Source organism: Oryctolagus cuniculus, chromosome 10, assembly GCF_964237555.1.
Source record: "Oryctolagus cuniculus chromosome 10, mOryCun1.1, whole genome shotgun sequence".
In the NCBI taxonomy this organism is placed as follows: domain Eukaryota; kingdom Metazoa; phylum Chordata; class Mammalia; order Lagomorpha; family Leporidae; genus Oryctolagus; species Oryctolagus cuniculus.
In genome coordinates this window covers 53,906,985-53,921,137 of record NC_091441.1, presented here as the reverse complement: position 1 = coordinate 53,921,137, position 14,153 = coordinate 53,906,985, and the positions used below count along the sequence as shown (strand labels likewise).

General features: G+C 46.4%; 1 protein-coding gene across 3 annotated transcripts in view; it reads left to right on the top strand.

The window, feature by feature from the left end:
- LAMA3 (laminin subunit alpha 3) overlaps positions 1 to 14,153 on the top strand; it is a 257,005-nt gene that overhangs the window by 170,806 nt on the left and 72,046 nt on the right. For 2 of the 3 annotated variants that reach the window (XM_008261146.4, XM_051851337.2), the window contains 4 exons: positions 890 to 1,051; positions 3,270 to 3,368; positions 6,194 to 6,277; positions 12,730 to 12,960. In XM_008261146.4, coding sequence (XP_008259368.2) covers positions 890 to 1,051; positions 3,270 to 3,368; positions 6,194 to 6,277; positions 12,730 to 12,960 — 576 coding nt within the window. Of the gene's footprint in view, positions 1 to 889; positions 1,052 to 3,269; positions 3,369 to 6,193; positions 6,278 to 12,729; positions 12,961 to 13,879; positions 14,127 to 14,153 lie in introns of those variants that run through there. The other variant, XM_008261147.4, reaches the window with a different exon arrangement.

Here is a 14,153-nt window from a genome sequence, read left to right as displayed (position 1 = left end):
AAATCACAAGGAATCTGGAAATCTGTGCCAGGGCCTGGGGACAAATGAAATGAAATAGCTGCCTCTTACTATATCAGCAATATCACCCCCTCATTTCTCCTTTTTCCTTGTTTTACTTGCCTTCTCACCTGTTTTACTACATCTTTTCTTTGGTCTCATTTTAAGTTAACTTCATAAAAGTCAAATTTTTATTGTCTCCATTATTTCACGAACGGGCAGTCCCATGCTTGCTCTATTTGTGTGAATCTTACATTTAACAAGCATGCAAATTAATATTATTCTATATATCTTCCTGCCTGCCTCCTAAATAGAGCCCAGGCCGGTAATTGGGGAAAAATTAGTTTATAAATCCAGTGTGAAATCTCCTCTCCCTACACCCAGGGGAACCGGAAGCGCGCGCCTCATCAGTTCTTTCTTTTCTTTGCCTTACAATTAAACTGCTTCCTTTGTGTCCAGAGAAATATTTAATTTTGATGCTTCATTTGGAGAAAAATAATACTGAGAGCAAGCCACTGGCTTCCACCTCACATCTTCCTCTCTAAGGAGCTTGCCATTACAATGCCCACAGCTGTAGTTATTTATACAGTTGCTTATTTATTATGCAAACATTCACGGAACACCTGCTAAATGTGAAGACCCAGGATGTGTGTGGCCATCCTAGCTAAATCCTGCCCTTGTTTGGTCACTGTCCCTGCGAGCCCTTAGGTTGTAATGGGTCAGATGGGGGCAAAGCGGGGCAAGGGCTCTGTCCTGGGCGTCCAGGGAGGGTGGGCTCAACAGGAGACACCGAAAGGAGAAAGGCAGCCTTGGACGCCAGGAGCCAACCCCACGCCCTTTCCGCCCTGAGAAGCCACAACTGCACATTGCATCCCTTGCTTGTGTGTTGCAGTTTGTGGACATGCGGGGCTGGCGCTTGGAGACGGCAGAGGGCATGGATGTGCCCATCTCATTCAACCCCCGCAGCAACAGTGTGGTCGCGGATCTCCAGGAGCTGCCCGCCACAGTGCGCACTGCGTCCTGGGTCGCACCCCCTTCCTACCTGGGGGACAAGGTAACGTGTCCTGGAGTTCTGGTGGACCCTCTGAGCAGCATTTACCGGGCGTCTGGAGGGAAGCCTCAGGAAGTACAGGCCTCTGACATTGAAGAAGTTAGGCTAACTAGCATTGGAGAGGGGGGCCCTACTCCTGGATGGTGGGGTGGAGGGAGTGGGGTGCCTGCCGCGCATGCGCTCACCTGCAGAGGCCGTCCTGCCGGGTGTTTTGCTTGATTTGTGCTTAACGCCAAAGGATTTTCTTCTAGACAAAAATAACCGGTAATGTGATGTCTGTTGTGAACGGGACATGTATGCTTTTCACTGCCAATGCTGGGAATTCTTTATTTTGCAGCAAAGAAAGCCTCCTTGTCAGGAAAACAAAAGCTGACAAGTGACTCATGGGCTTATTAAAAGCAGCACAGGACCCCCGCCCCCCACCCCGCCAGTTCTGCACGTGTGCTTAGTTAAGCCCTCCTGGGGGTGCTGCGAGTACTCTGGTTCCAGAGCCTGGCAGGCTGTACCTATTGTGAGGACAGAAAAGCAGGCTCCCTGTGGGAACCCGGTCATGTGTCACACGCTCCTTAGCAAGGGCGGGTCTCTGGAGAAGGGAGTATTTCAGGGCGTGCCAGGTTCTCCCACTTAGAGTGACTAACTGCCAGTGCCCCGGGGGCCTGGGGTCTCTGTCTTCCAGCTGGAAGACCATGGCTGCTGACATCTGAGTGTGGAGAAAGCTGCTTCTCTCAGCCCACTCCTCTCCTCCCTCCCTCAGTACTCTCTGCCGCCATGTAGTTGGCCCCATGTGTTGGTTCCCTGTCGCTGTGTAACAAACTACCCCAAAACTGTGCAACCTAAAACTGCAAACAGGTATTATCTGGCACAGTTCCTGTGGATCAGGAAGCCGGCAGGAGACGGCCCCGAGCTGTGGCCCCGAGCTGTGGCCCCGAGCTGTGGTCATCTGGGGCTGGAGGATCCGCCTCCAGCTTCCTTCTCCTGTTGTTAGCAACCTTTCTTCCTTGCTGGCTGGTGGCTGGAGGCCAGTTTCTCATCACAGGCTACCTGTAGGTCCTCATGACATGATAGCTGGCATCCCCCAAGGAACTCATGGGGGGAGGGGCTTAAGACAGAAAGTGCAATCTTGTAGAAGTGGCACACTCTCAGCTTTGGCTTATTCTATTCATTAGAAGCAAATCATTCATCCAGCTCAACACTCAAGGTCGAAGAATGAGGCTTCACCTCCTGAAGGCAGGATACAAAGAAATCTGTGGATGTGTGATTAAAGCTGCCTTCGCATACTGAAAAGGCTGTGTTTAATCTCTCAGGAAGAAGCTTTAAAATGTTACCTTGGAATCCGTGCAGGCTCCGTGACCTTAGCTCTGTGAGGCGTCCCCACGTACAGATTCCAGAACACCGGCATGTTGTTTGCATTTCCCCCACAAGGGTGCTTTGGGCTCTGTAGTCTGGGCTGATGTGGCCTCTGATTTCTGTCTTTCCTCCTTGGCTGATTGCTACTTGCAGGGTGGGAGGCATTAGCGGAGAGATGAAGCAGCTGTCAGAAAGCCACGACCGTTCCCCTCCATGGCCCCGCCACGATCGTGCTGCTCCCGTGGCATTGAGAGGCCATCGTGTCCCGAAGGGGGGTCGTCAGTCCCGTCTCTGTACCCAGCAGAATTCGTGGCAGCTTAGGACAAATTTACCATCTGCTTCAGGAAACTCAATTTAAAAAAAAAAAATATTTTGAGAGATTCACTTTGTGACTGGTGGGTAGTACCCAATTCACTCTGTTACATAAGAAACCAATGGCCTGGTTTCTCAGAATAGCTATAGGTAGGTAAACATTTTGATTTAGTAGTTGTTCAGGAAACAAGGATCTGACTTGTTTCAGTATGATTGTCGTTTTCTTTTTTTAATAGAAGCATCTTCTTGCTTAGAGAACTCAATCATGTTCATACCAAACATTTTAAATGTTACAAAAATGGATAAAAGTAGGTTAAAATCCAAGGGTACTTCAAAAAGTTCATGGAAAATGGAATTAAAAGGAAAGTTTATTTTGGTGCAAAAGGTAGTTTTTCCTAGTACATATTGCCCATGAACTTCTCGCCCTGGCCAGCCTCAGCCCCACTCTCTGAGCAGGTGGAGTGTCATTCCAGACTTTACGCCCCCTGTACTTCCTGTGTGGGTGATGCTGGCACAGCCTCCTGCATTGCTTGTGCTGTTGATGCTATGTGTTCAATTTCAGGTGTCCTCCTACGGAGGCTTCCTCACTTACCAAGTCAAGTCCTTTGGCCTGCCTGGCGACATGGCTCCTCTGGAAAAGAGGCCGGACGTGCTGTTCACAGTAGGTATCATACCATGGCCCAGGTGGCAGGAAGTGGTGCTGGTCTAAATTCAGGATGTCTTGATGTTGTGGCCCTCAGAATGTGTGGACCAGGTTGTTTCTAATACATTTTTTTAAAAGATTTATTTATTTTATTTGAAAGTCAGAGTTACACAGAGAGAGGAGAGGCAGAGAGAGAGAGAGAGAGAGAGAGAGAGATCCTTCCTCCCTTCCTCTCAAACAGAGAGGAATCAGAGCGATACACAAACACCTAAACCCACTGTGTAGTTAGGAGAAGTCCAAATAAGGCTTGTTGGAGCTGGGTCTGTCTAAGTAGGGGCAGGAGTTAAGTAATATGAGAGACCCCCAGAAGGCTTCATGGGCAAGATTCATTTTGCGCCAGAACCTTAGGAATGGACATGGAGGGAGAAAAGCTAAGCCCTGGCAGAGGGGCATGCAAGACAGGAGGCTGGAATCCTGGGAGGCCCGGTCCAGCGTGGGTGTAGTATCAGTGTGTGCCAGTCATTGAAAACAAGCTTGGAGGTGAAGGAGGAGGGTGTTTAATGCTGTGATAGGGTGATAGGAATTTAACTGCATAAAGACAGCAGGAGGCTGCTTTTTTTCTTTCTTTTCTTTTTTTTTTTTTTTTAAGTAACACCCACCCACTGTGTGCCTGGCACGTGATCCCCAGCTGTGATCTCCAGCATAGCTTGGAGCAGGGCTGCTGTCACCGGCTGCTGATTCCCTTGCAATGCCAGGCACACAATACTGTGACCGTCAGCCATTGCACCATAGCCTGAAGCTGGCTCTGTTTCTGGATTACGTGCTGTGGTTCGTGCAACGCGATCATGGCTTCGGAAGGGTTTTCTTGCCTCTTTCACAGTAAACAGGCACCAGCAAGTCTCAGGCACCGCATCACCGCCGAGGGCCTCTCCTTCCCGATAGAGATCTGTGTTGAGGCAGTGTGGTGCTGTTCTGTTTTTATTGGTATACAAATCTGTTACATTATTGCTTTTAGAATTCCATGGAACCTTTGCAGAACAACTTGAAAACAAAGCAGCCACGAGTGTAGAGCTGTAGTGTGCAGATAAGCCGCAGCACAGCGGAAACTGTCACAGCTTCGCATTTGTGCAGAACATCTCATAGTTAGGCCATTTGTTTGCCTGGTTGTTGTTGTTGTTGTTTTTAACATAAAAGAGATTATTGTGCAAACTATTAGAATTTACTGAAAGGTAATGACCAACATTTCTCCTTAATTTTACCTTCAAATGTGGAAAATCATTTAGACTCATGAAACACACACCCTGCTGCTTTGCTCCAAACCACTGTAATTAAAAGCCTTGGGGAACATGCTTCTCAGATGAAGGTTTCCCTTGGTTTTGATTCCAGGAAATGCCCTTTTTTTCTGAAACACCAGCCCTGATGAATAGAAACCTTATGGGGTTGGTGCTACCACAGAAATCTGGGCTTTTGTGTGTGTGTGTTTGCAGCAGGGTTGCTGGTGGTGGGCGCTGACCAACCCATCTGCCCTGCTGAGCAGCCCTTGTGTGTTGCCGGAAGGGAGTAGGGTGGAGGCTGGGAGGGAGCAAGGCCGGATCTACAAGGTGAGGGCTGCAAGCAAATCCCCACTTGCGCATGGCAATTCTGCAGCTCGCTGGTAACGCAGGTGGCACAGTCAGGCTCTGCCAACCCCCTGCCCTTCCTCTCCATAACCTACCCACCAAACCCTTTCTTGCTATCACACTCTGACTCTGTAGGCAGTAATGAAAACCAAATGTGCTGCATTTACTGTAAAACATGTCTTAAAAATATTTTTCTCCAAACAGTGGCTCTTAGTCTCTCCTCTGAATTGAGCAACATGTAAAAATAAAATTTAAAAATGCTAGCATAAGGCATTTGGCCTAGCAATTAAGATGCCAGTTAAGACACCTGTGTCCCATATTGGAGTTCCTGGGTTCAATACCTGGCGTCAGCTCTGACTCTGGCTCCTGACTCAACTTCCCACCAATGCAGATCCTAGGAGGCAGCAGTGACGGCTCAAGTAGCTGAGTTCCTGCCACCCATGTGGAAGACCTGGAATGAGTTCCCACCTTCAGGCCAGCCCAGTTCTGGCTGTTGTGGGCATTTTGGGGAGTGAGCCAACAGAGGGGATATCTATCTATCTATCTATCTTACTTTCTCCTTCTCACTGTCTCAAATAAATGAATGAAAAATTTAAAATAAATAAGTAAAGATATATACATTTATAACCATATCATATACCAAGTCTTTTTTTTTTTTTTCAAGATTTGTTTATTTATCTAAGAGGTAGAATTGCAAGTAGAGGAGACACAGAGAAAAAGGTCTTTCATTGACTGGTTCACTCCCCAAATGGCTGCAAGAGCCAGAGCTGAGCTGATCCAAAGCCAGGAGCCAGGAGCTTCTTCTGGGTTTCCCATGCAGATACAGGGGCAAAAGCACTTGGGCCATCTTCCACTGCTTTCCCAGGCCAGAGCAGAGAACTGGATCAGAAGATGAGCAGCCGGGGCATGAACCAGTGCCCATATGGGATGCTGGCGCCACAGGTGGACGCTTAGCCCACTACGCTACAGTGCAGGACCCTTTTCTTTTTTCTATTCTTTTTAGCTACTTTTAGTCAAGGGAACTTTCCTGCTTTTCTATTTGTGAACATGCAGTATACTCTTATTATTCCATTTCCATGTCATCAATCCTTTTACAAGTCAATGAATTCTGAGCTATTTTTTTAGAGCCAAGTATTTCACATAATGTAGATCCATTGAAATTGGTTATGAATTTTCAAACATCACAAGCAAGGCACTGATGGATTCATGGTTTTCTGTAAACAGGGTCGGCACATGTCCCTTGTCCACGAGGAGCCCAGTCACCCACGGCCAGACCGGCTGCATCAGGGGCGCGTGCAAGTGATCGAGGTAAAGGAAAAGCGTCCACGGCCTGGTTCTCAGTTCTCTGATTTCATGATTTCAGACAGTGGCAGATTTTTTAATGCTTACTTTAAGAAGAGAAATGTAAGTTATGCTTATATAAGTTTATATAGAGAGGTTTTTGAGCATTGATTATAGAGACTAAGAAGTAGCTGATGCTCCCGTGGCTTGGTTTATACTATCTTTATGGTACTTTGGCACTGTCTCTGATTTAATAGTTAATTAGCTTGGTCTTATAAACCCTGTGGTCTTGTAAATGCTGCAACATAGCTTCTCCTCATGCTCAGGTCTCCTTCAGTACCTGGGACCTGGTCAATAGCCAACAAGTGCTTGGGTTCTAGGTAAAAAAGCCATGGAAATGTCTTACATCAAAAGATATCAGAGCTCTCCATATTTGTAGGTTCTGCATGGGTGGATTCCAGCAACGTATATTGAAAATACTCAAAAAATGCCTATCCTGAACAAGTGCTGATATTTTTTTTCTTGTCATTTTTTCCTAAACCAGACAACATAGCAACTGTGTGCAGAGCATTTACTTTGGATATTCCTAGTAATATAGTAATATACTTTGGATATTCCTAGTAATCCAAGGTGACATAAAATGATGGGAGGATTGTGTTGGTATTATGCAAATAGAATGCCATTTTATACAAAGGACTTGAGCATCCACAGACTTGAGCATCCATGGGGGTGCTGGAGCCAGTCTCCGTGGATGTGAAGGGAAGACTCTATAATCAAATAAAGGAAAACTAATCAGATCGTAGAGTGTTTTGATACACCTATTTAATTAGAACTAGTCCTTAAGATTAGCATTCCATTTGCATTCTTAAATAGTACACTATTTTGAGGTGAAACTTTTGTGAATATTTTGGACTCAAAATCAGATTTTAACATTTCTGTCCAGATATAACAATACAATGAAATGCTATTTCATAGAAGAAACAAAATATTGATACCTACTACAGCACAGATGAATTCCCATGGCGTTACACTGAGTCAAAGAAGGGAGGCACAGACCTCCCTGTACCTGTTGTACCTGTGATTCTAGTTATGTGAGCGAGGTGCTGTCAGCAAAAATAACAGAGTATAAGCCTCCAAAAAGTCTCTCCTCCATAAAATCAATGAGAAAATTGACAAAACTGATCAGAATCAACTTTTACAGGATTCTGTCAATTAATCAAATGCTTATAGCCATCTGGAAAGAGCTTATTAAAAAAAATGGCTGAATCTGCGTAAGAACAGTGAGCATTTGTGGTGTTCTCTCTCCAGCTCTGCAGGATCCTTGCAAACCAGCAGCTCATAACCACAGTGAACTCCAGCAGCCTGGCAGGTGCTAGAGGGTGCAGAGTGGGACTGGAGCTCCTTCAAAGCCTCTTTCCTAGAGAACTGTAATAATTTGTCTTGCCTGGAAGTTTGTTTTGAAGAAGCTGCTTACAAGATTGTCTTTATTTGACCTTGCTGGAGTTTCTTCTCTGGAAGTGTTATTGAAAGCATTTAGAGTTAATTGTTTAACCTCTTTGAGGGGATTGGAGCAAATAATAAATTTCAAAGCTCAAAATAAAATGCTGGGGAGTGAGGTGACTGTAGTAGCTTTGCAGAATTCCAGCAGAATTCTGGGATTGCAGAAGGCTAAATACTGTGCACACACACAGGATTGTGCATATGATTATGAAAGACCTGAGAAGACCCAAGCTCTTACCTCTGTCTCCCTGGGAGGCTCTGTGCAAGAGGAAGTGAAGGCTAAGGCAGAGTTGTCAGCTGCCTAGCTGAGAGGGGAGAGGTCCCCCAACATGCACACAGAGCCATTTTGCAAAGATTAGGTAACTTTTGGGTTCCATGCTTTCAAGGAAATCTCTGTCCAGTCATTTGGTGATTACTAACAAACAGGGACTTATAGGACCAAACATGTCAGAATACAGACTATATGGAATCAATCCAGAAAATTCACTAAAATAATAATAAACAACAATGACAATAATAAATCTTGGGGAATAAGGCAAAAATTATATAATTTTGAATGTCACTTTTCAATGAAATTATGAGAAATATGAAGAAACAAAAGATTTAGTCCACATAATGGGCAGAAGATGGTGGGGAACAACAATAAGTACACTGTCACCGAGTGCTATAGATTGAGTAGGACTCATCTCCCAAAAACTCATGATGATGTTTGAACTCTGGTCTCTTAAATGTTAATGATTGACAGATTAAGGGTGGAGTTAATCTAATTGTGAAATCTGAGAGATGGGTCTGCAGGGAGGTGTTTAGGTTATTTGGGGTGTGTCCTACGAGGGTGGTTCTTGTAGGAGGACTGATTATTTTGAATTTGTTTGTCCTAGCTATTCTCTCTATCTCTCTCTGCTTCCTGGCTCACCATGTCATTCCCCTGCACCCACCATGACCAACCTCTATCAGACACCAGACTGTGGGTGTTACCTGCCCTGGTCTGTAACCTCCATACTGTGAGCTGAAGTAAACCTTTCCTTTACAAGAAGCTCCTTCTGGGCATTGTAGTTAAAATAATGAAAAGTGAACTGATATAGTGAAGAAGACCAGATGTTAGACTTACTAGAAAAAGGTTTTAAATGAACATTGTAAATATGTTCAAAAAACTGAAAGACATTATATTTCTTTTTTTTTTTTGCATTTTTTTTTTTTTTTGACAGGCAAAGTGGACAGTGAGAGAGAGAGAGACAGAGAAAAAGATCTTCCTTTTCCGTTGGTTCACACATCCCCCCCCATGGCCACTGCAGCCGTCGTGCTGCGGCTGGCGCACCGCACTGATTCGAAGGCAGGAGCTAGGTGCTTCTCCTGGTCTCCCATGCGGGTGTAGGGCCCAAGGACTTGGGCCATCCTCCACTGCACTCCTGGGCCATAGCAGAGAGCTGGACTGGAAGAGGAGCAACCAGGACAGAATCCGGTGCCCCAACCGGGACTAGAACCTAGGGTGCCGGCGCCGCAGGTGGAGGATTAGCCTATTGAGCCACAGCACTGGCCAAGACATTATATTTCAATAACCAAAGGACAATTATGAGAATAATCTCTTACTAAAGAATATCAGTGAAAATATAAATACTATAAAGAAGAGTCAAATACAAAATCTGGAGTTGAACAGTACAATAACTGAAATGAAGAATTCACTGAAGGGATGCTATAGACTGAATCATGCCTTCTGCACTAATACATTGAAGCCCTAACAACCAATGTTGCTATGTTTGGAGTGAGGCAGTAATTTAGGTTAAATGAGGCCACTAGTGTGGAGTACTGGTGGGATTAATGTCCTCATAAGATGAGGCACCAGAGTACTCACTGTATCTTTCTGCCATGTAAGGACTCGGGAAAAATACAGCCATTGCAAGTAAGGAAGAGAACTTCACAAGGAAACAAATCAGGCAGTACCTGGATCTGGGACTTCCAGTCTCCTGTACTGTGAAAAAACAAATTTCTGGTATCAAGACTACTCAGTATATGGGATTTTGTTACAGTAGCTAAAGTTAACTAGGACAAGAGCTCAAAAACCAGTTTGAGCAGAAAGAAGAAAGAATCAGGAAACTTGAGGAAAGTCTATTGAGATTATATAGTCTGAGGAATGGAAAGGAGAAAGAATGGGGAAAAATAAACAGATTCTCAAGGACACACAGAACACAGTCTAGTATATCAATTTGTGCATAATGAGATACAAGAAGGAGAGAAGAGAAAGGGAAAGAAAAAATGTTTTAAGAAATAATGGCTGGAGACTTCCAAAAGTTGATGAAAATCACTAATTTATACATCCAAAAAGCTCAATAAACTCTAAATAGGATAAATGGAAGATATCCACTCATAGATACATCATAGTAAAGATGCTGAAAGATGAAAAGCAAGAGAGAATCTTGGAAGCAGTGATTTTTCCCATGCAAGTAGTCCTCAGTAAGATTAGCAGTTGGTTCATCCTTAGAAACCATGAAAGAGGCAAAAGAAACACACCATCCACATAGAATTATGTATCTGGAAAAACATCCTTCAGAGATGAAGGAAGAAGCAACCAGAGTTATGGCATAGTGAGTAAAGCCACCACCTATGACACCAGCATCCCACATTGGAGTGCCAGTTTGAGTTCTAGCTACTCCACTTCTGATCCAACTCCTTGATGATGCACCAGGGAAGGCAGAAGATGATGTCCCAAGTATTTGGGTCCTTGTCATCCATGTAGAAGACCTAGCAGGAGTTCCTGGCTCCTGACTTTGGCCTGGCTCAGCCCTGTGATTTGGGGAGTGAACCAGCAGATGGAAGATAGATTGCTCTCTTTCTTTCTATCATGTATAAATATATAATTTATATGACAATAATAGCATAAAGAACAGGGGCAGGAATAAAACTAATAATAGATGCAAAGTTGTTATGTAGTGTATTAGGCAGGTTTTCAGCGCTATAACAAGATACCAGAGGTATCTAACTTTATATAGAGAAATAATTGGAATGGGCATTTGGCCTAGCAGTTAAGACACCTGCATGCTGCATCAGAGTACCTAGGTTTGATGCCTGCATTCAGCTTCTGACTACAGTTTCCTGTTAATGCAGGCCCTGGGTGGCACTGGTAAATGATTCAAGTCATTGGGTTTCTGCCACCCATGTGAGAGGCCTCGGTGGTGTTCCCCACTCCCAGCTTTCACCCCAGCCCAGCCTTAGTTGTTTTGGATAGTTGGGGAGTAAATGAGTGTGGGTTCTCTCTCTTTATTTCTCTCTCTTGCTCTCTATTTCTCTCTCTCTCTCTCTCTCTCTCTTTCTCTCTCTCTCTCTCTGGCTCTCAATTTAAAAAGCAGACATTTTAAAGACAGAGCAAGAACAAGGTTTCTCAAGCTCACAGTTCTGGAGGTTCAAGTTCAAGATTGGGCAGCCCCATTGGCTTGGCCTCTGTGAGGGTGCAAAGGCAATGGTGGAGCCTGTGCAGAGGAAGGGGCACAGGGTAAGTCAGGAAGCAGAGAGAGCGGTTGGGCTCCACTTAGGCTTTTATAACCAATCCCCTGTGAGAACCAGTTTCCAAGGGAGTGCTCCCTGTGACCTCTGGACCTCCCTCTAGGCCCACCTCCCAGACACCATGATTAGATTAGCTCTGCATCCTTTTAGTACCATAACTTACAACATTGGGATTTAAATGCCTGCATGGATTTGGGAGGCAGAGCATGTCCAAACCGTAACACATGCTATTGAAATTAGATTGTTCTTTATATAAACTGTTCAGCATGGGCAAATCCCTAGAGACAGAAAGCAGATGGGTGATTGCCCAGGACAAGGGAAAGGAATGAGTAGTGACCGCAAATTGGCACCAGGGTTCTTTGTAGGGTAATGAAAGTGTCCTAGGACTATATTATAGTTGCATACTTATATAAATTTTACTAAAACTTATATGTAAATTATTCCTAACGCTGTTAAAAATTGCCAGGGCAGCACTAGGCAGTAGCCAGGAGTCAGGAACTTCTTCTGGGTCTCCCATGTGGGTTCAGGGGCCCAAACACTTGGACCATCTTCCAGTGCTTTTCCCATGCCATTAGCAGAGAGCTGGATCAGAAATGGAGCAGCTGGGACTTGAACCAGTACCCACATGGGATGCTGGTATCGCCAGCAGCAACTTCCTCTGCTTTGCCACAACACCGGCCCCTGAAAGCAGCCTCTTGTAGACGTATTTGCACACCACATTCATTGCAGTATTCTTCACAGTAGCTGAGAGCTGGGAGCAACCAAAACATCCACTGACAGATAAATGAAGGGAAATATGGTCTAAGCATACAAAGGAACGTTAGTCAGCCTTCAACAAGGAAGGAGTCCTGACAATGCTGCAATGTGGCAGAGACCTGAGGACGGCGTACCTGGCTGAGGCGAGCCAGGCGCTGAGAGACAAGTACTGTACTTGCAGGAGGTATCTGAGGTAGTCAGACTCTTAGTAGAAGGGTCATTGCCTCGGCTGGGGGAAATGGGGCTGCTATTTGGTGGCTACGGAGTTGCGTGTTGCAAGATGAGTGAGTTGGAGATGTGTCGAGCAACATGTATGTCACTCCCATGTCTAGTGTATAGTTGCAAATGGCAGGCACGGTACAACTCGTGTTATGTGTTTTTTACTATAATAAAATACTGACATCCTGAGTGCATGTGTGAGAAAAAGTTGTGCGTTCTGTCACTGTTGTGTGTTTAGTGACTGCTGTCATGACTCAGCTGGCTGCTGTATGCATTCCTTTCCTTTATCTTTCTCTTAAGTTTACACAGATACAAGTGCCGCCTACAATAAGAATCTGTCTTTATTTCTCCCCGTTCCCCTGGAGCTCCCCTCTCCTGGCTCCAGGAGGTTCCTCCCCATCTCCCTGTGGTTCAAGTTTCTGTGATCGCTTCTCTGCAGTCTGCCCCTTTGAACCCCCTGCACATGAACTTGCCTAAGGGAGCCCTCGCCCGTCTGTTTCCCCACGCAGGGAAACTTCCGACACGCCGGCAGCAGCGCCCCGGTGTCCAGGGAGGAGCTGATGATGGTGCTGTCTAGACTGGAGGGGCTGCGCATCCGAGGCCTCCACTTCACGGAGACACAGCGGCTCACCCTGGGCGAGGTGGGGCTGGAGGAGGCCTCCGACTCAGGGAGTGGCCGCAGGGCACACCACGTCGAGGTGTGTGCCTGCCCTGCTGACTACGCAGGTGACTCATGCCAGGTAAGACAGTGCCCTATAGCCGACACGACCCCGGGGCCACTGTGTGTGGCTGCGCTGCCTCTTCTGGCTGCTGCCCTGCACTGTGGGATGGTTTGGGGGCGTTCTGTCTTCTACAGGGCTGGAGCTTGTGCCTTATTAGACCACCTTCAGCAATAAAATGTCAGGTAGACCTCGAACGGCCTTCCTCCTCACTGTCCCAGGCCTCCCTCCGCCCTCTCCTCTCCCACCCCCGGTAGAGTTGAATTCCAGAGAACACCCTGGATTCTTGAGCAGAACTCACTTTCGCTTCCTGCAGTTCCTCATTGTTCCAGGGCCAGGTGGATCTGAGATGTCTTCAGGGGATTAAAATGTGCTATAAAATGAAGCCGCTTCAGAGTACAAGCTACCAGTGCAAAGAGAGGAGGGAAAAAACACACTGTTAGGATAACTGCTAGGACACAGCAAACATTCTAAGCCTGTGGATACCATACCTGCAGCGTATGTGGACTTGACAAACCCTTTACTTTTTGCACAAGCTATTTCTGCTTTTGAAGCCTGCCCACCGGGACTGCTGTCTTGTGCATTTGGCCCGCTGGTAGCCTCCATTGCCCCCTCCCCTCCGTGTCTTTTCCAGCCTGCTTAAAATAGACAGCCCCGGGAAAAGAAGGGAGCCGGCATGACCACCTTCACACCCAGGGCGTGTTCTTGGCCGTGACTCAGCCTGTGATTTATGGCTGCTCGAGCTGTCTCGTGCTGTCTGCGGGGCGAGGTGGGTAGAAGGTGATGCCTGCCCCACCTCCCAGGAATTACAGAGCGGTGTGCTTCCCTGCGGGACTGTTACCAGCGCGCTCTGGCGCAGGCTGACTCATGAGTGAAGTTTAAAGGTGGGGCCCCTTGCCACGGTCCGCCTTCCTTCCTTCAGTCAGGCAGGCCCCAGCACTGAGCAGGAAGGGCAGGTATAAGAGGGAGAGGCAGAGGTTCCTGTGCACACACAACACAGCCAGTGCGGGACCAGGATGCCCCCTGCGGCGAGGCGGTCAGCCTGGAGCTCCGGATGGCTGTGGGTTTTGGGGGCAGCCTTGGGGCAGTGTTTGGGATACAATTCACAGCAGCAAAGGGTAGAACGCCTTCAGCCTCCGGGTCAAAGTCAACTGCAAGCAAGCTATGCGGAGTTTAGACCCAGCCAGGTAACATCCCTTTTAAGTTTTGCTTCT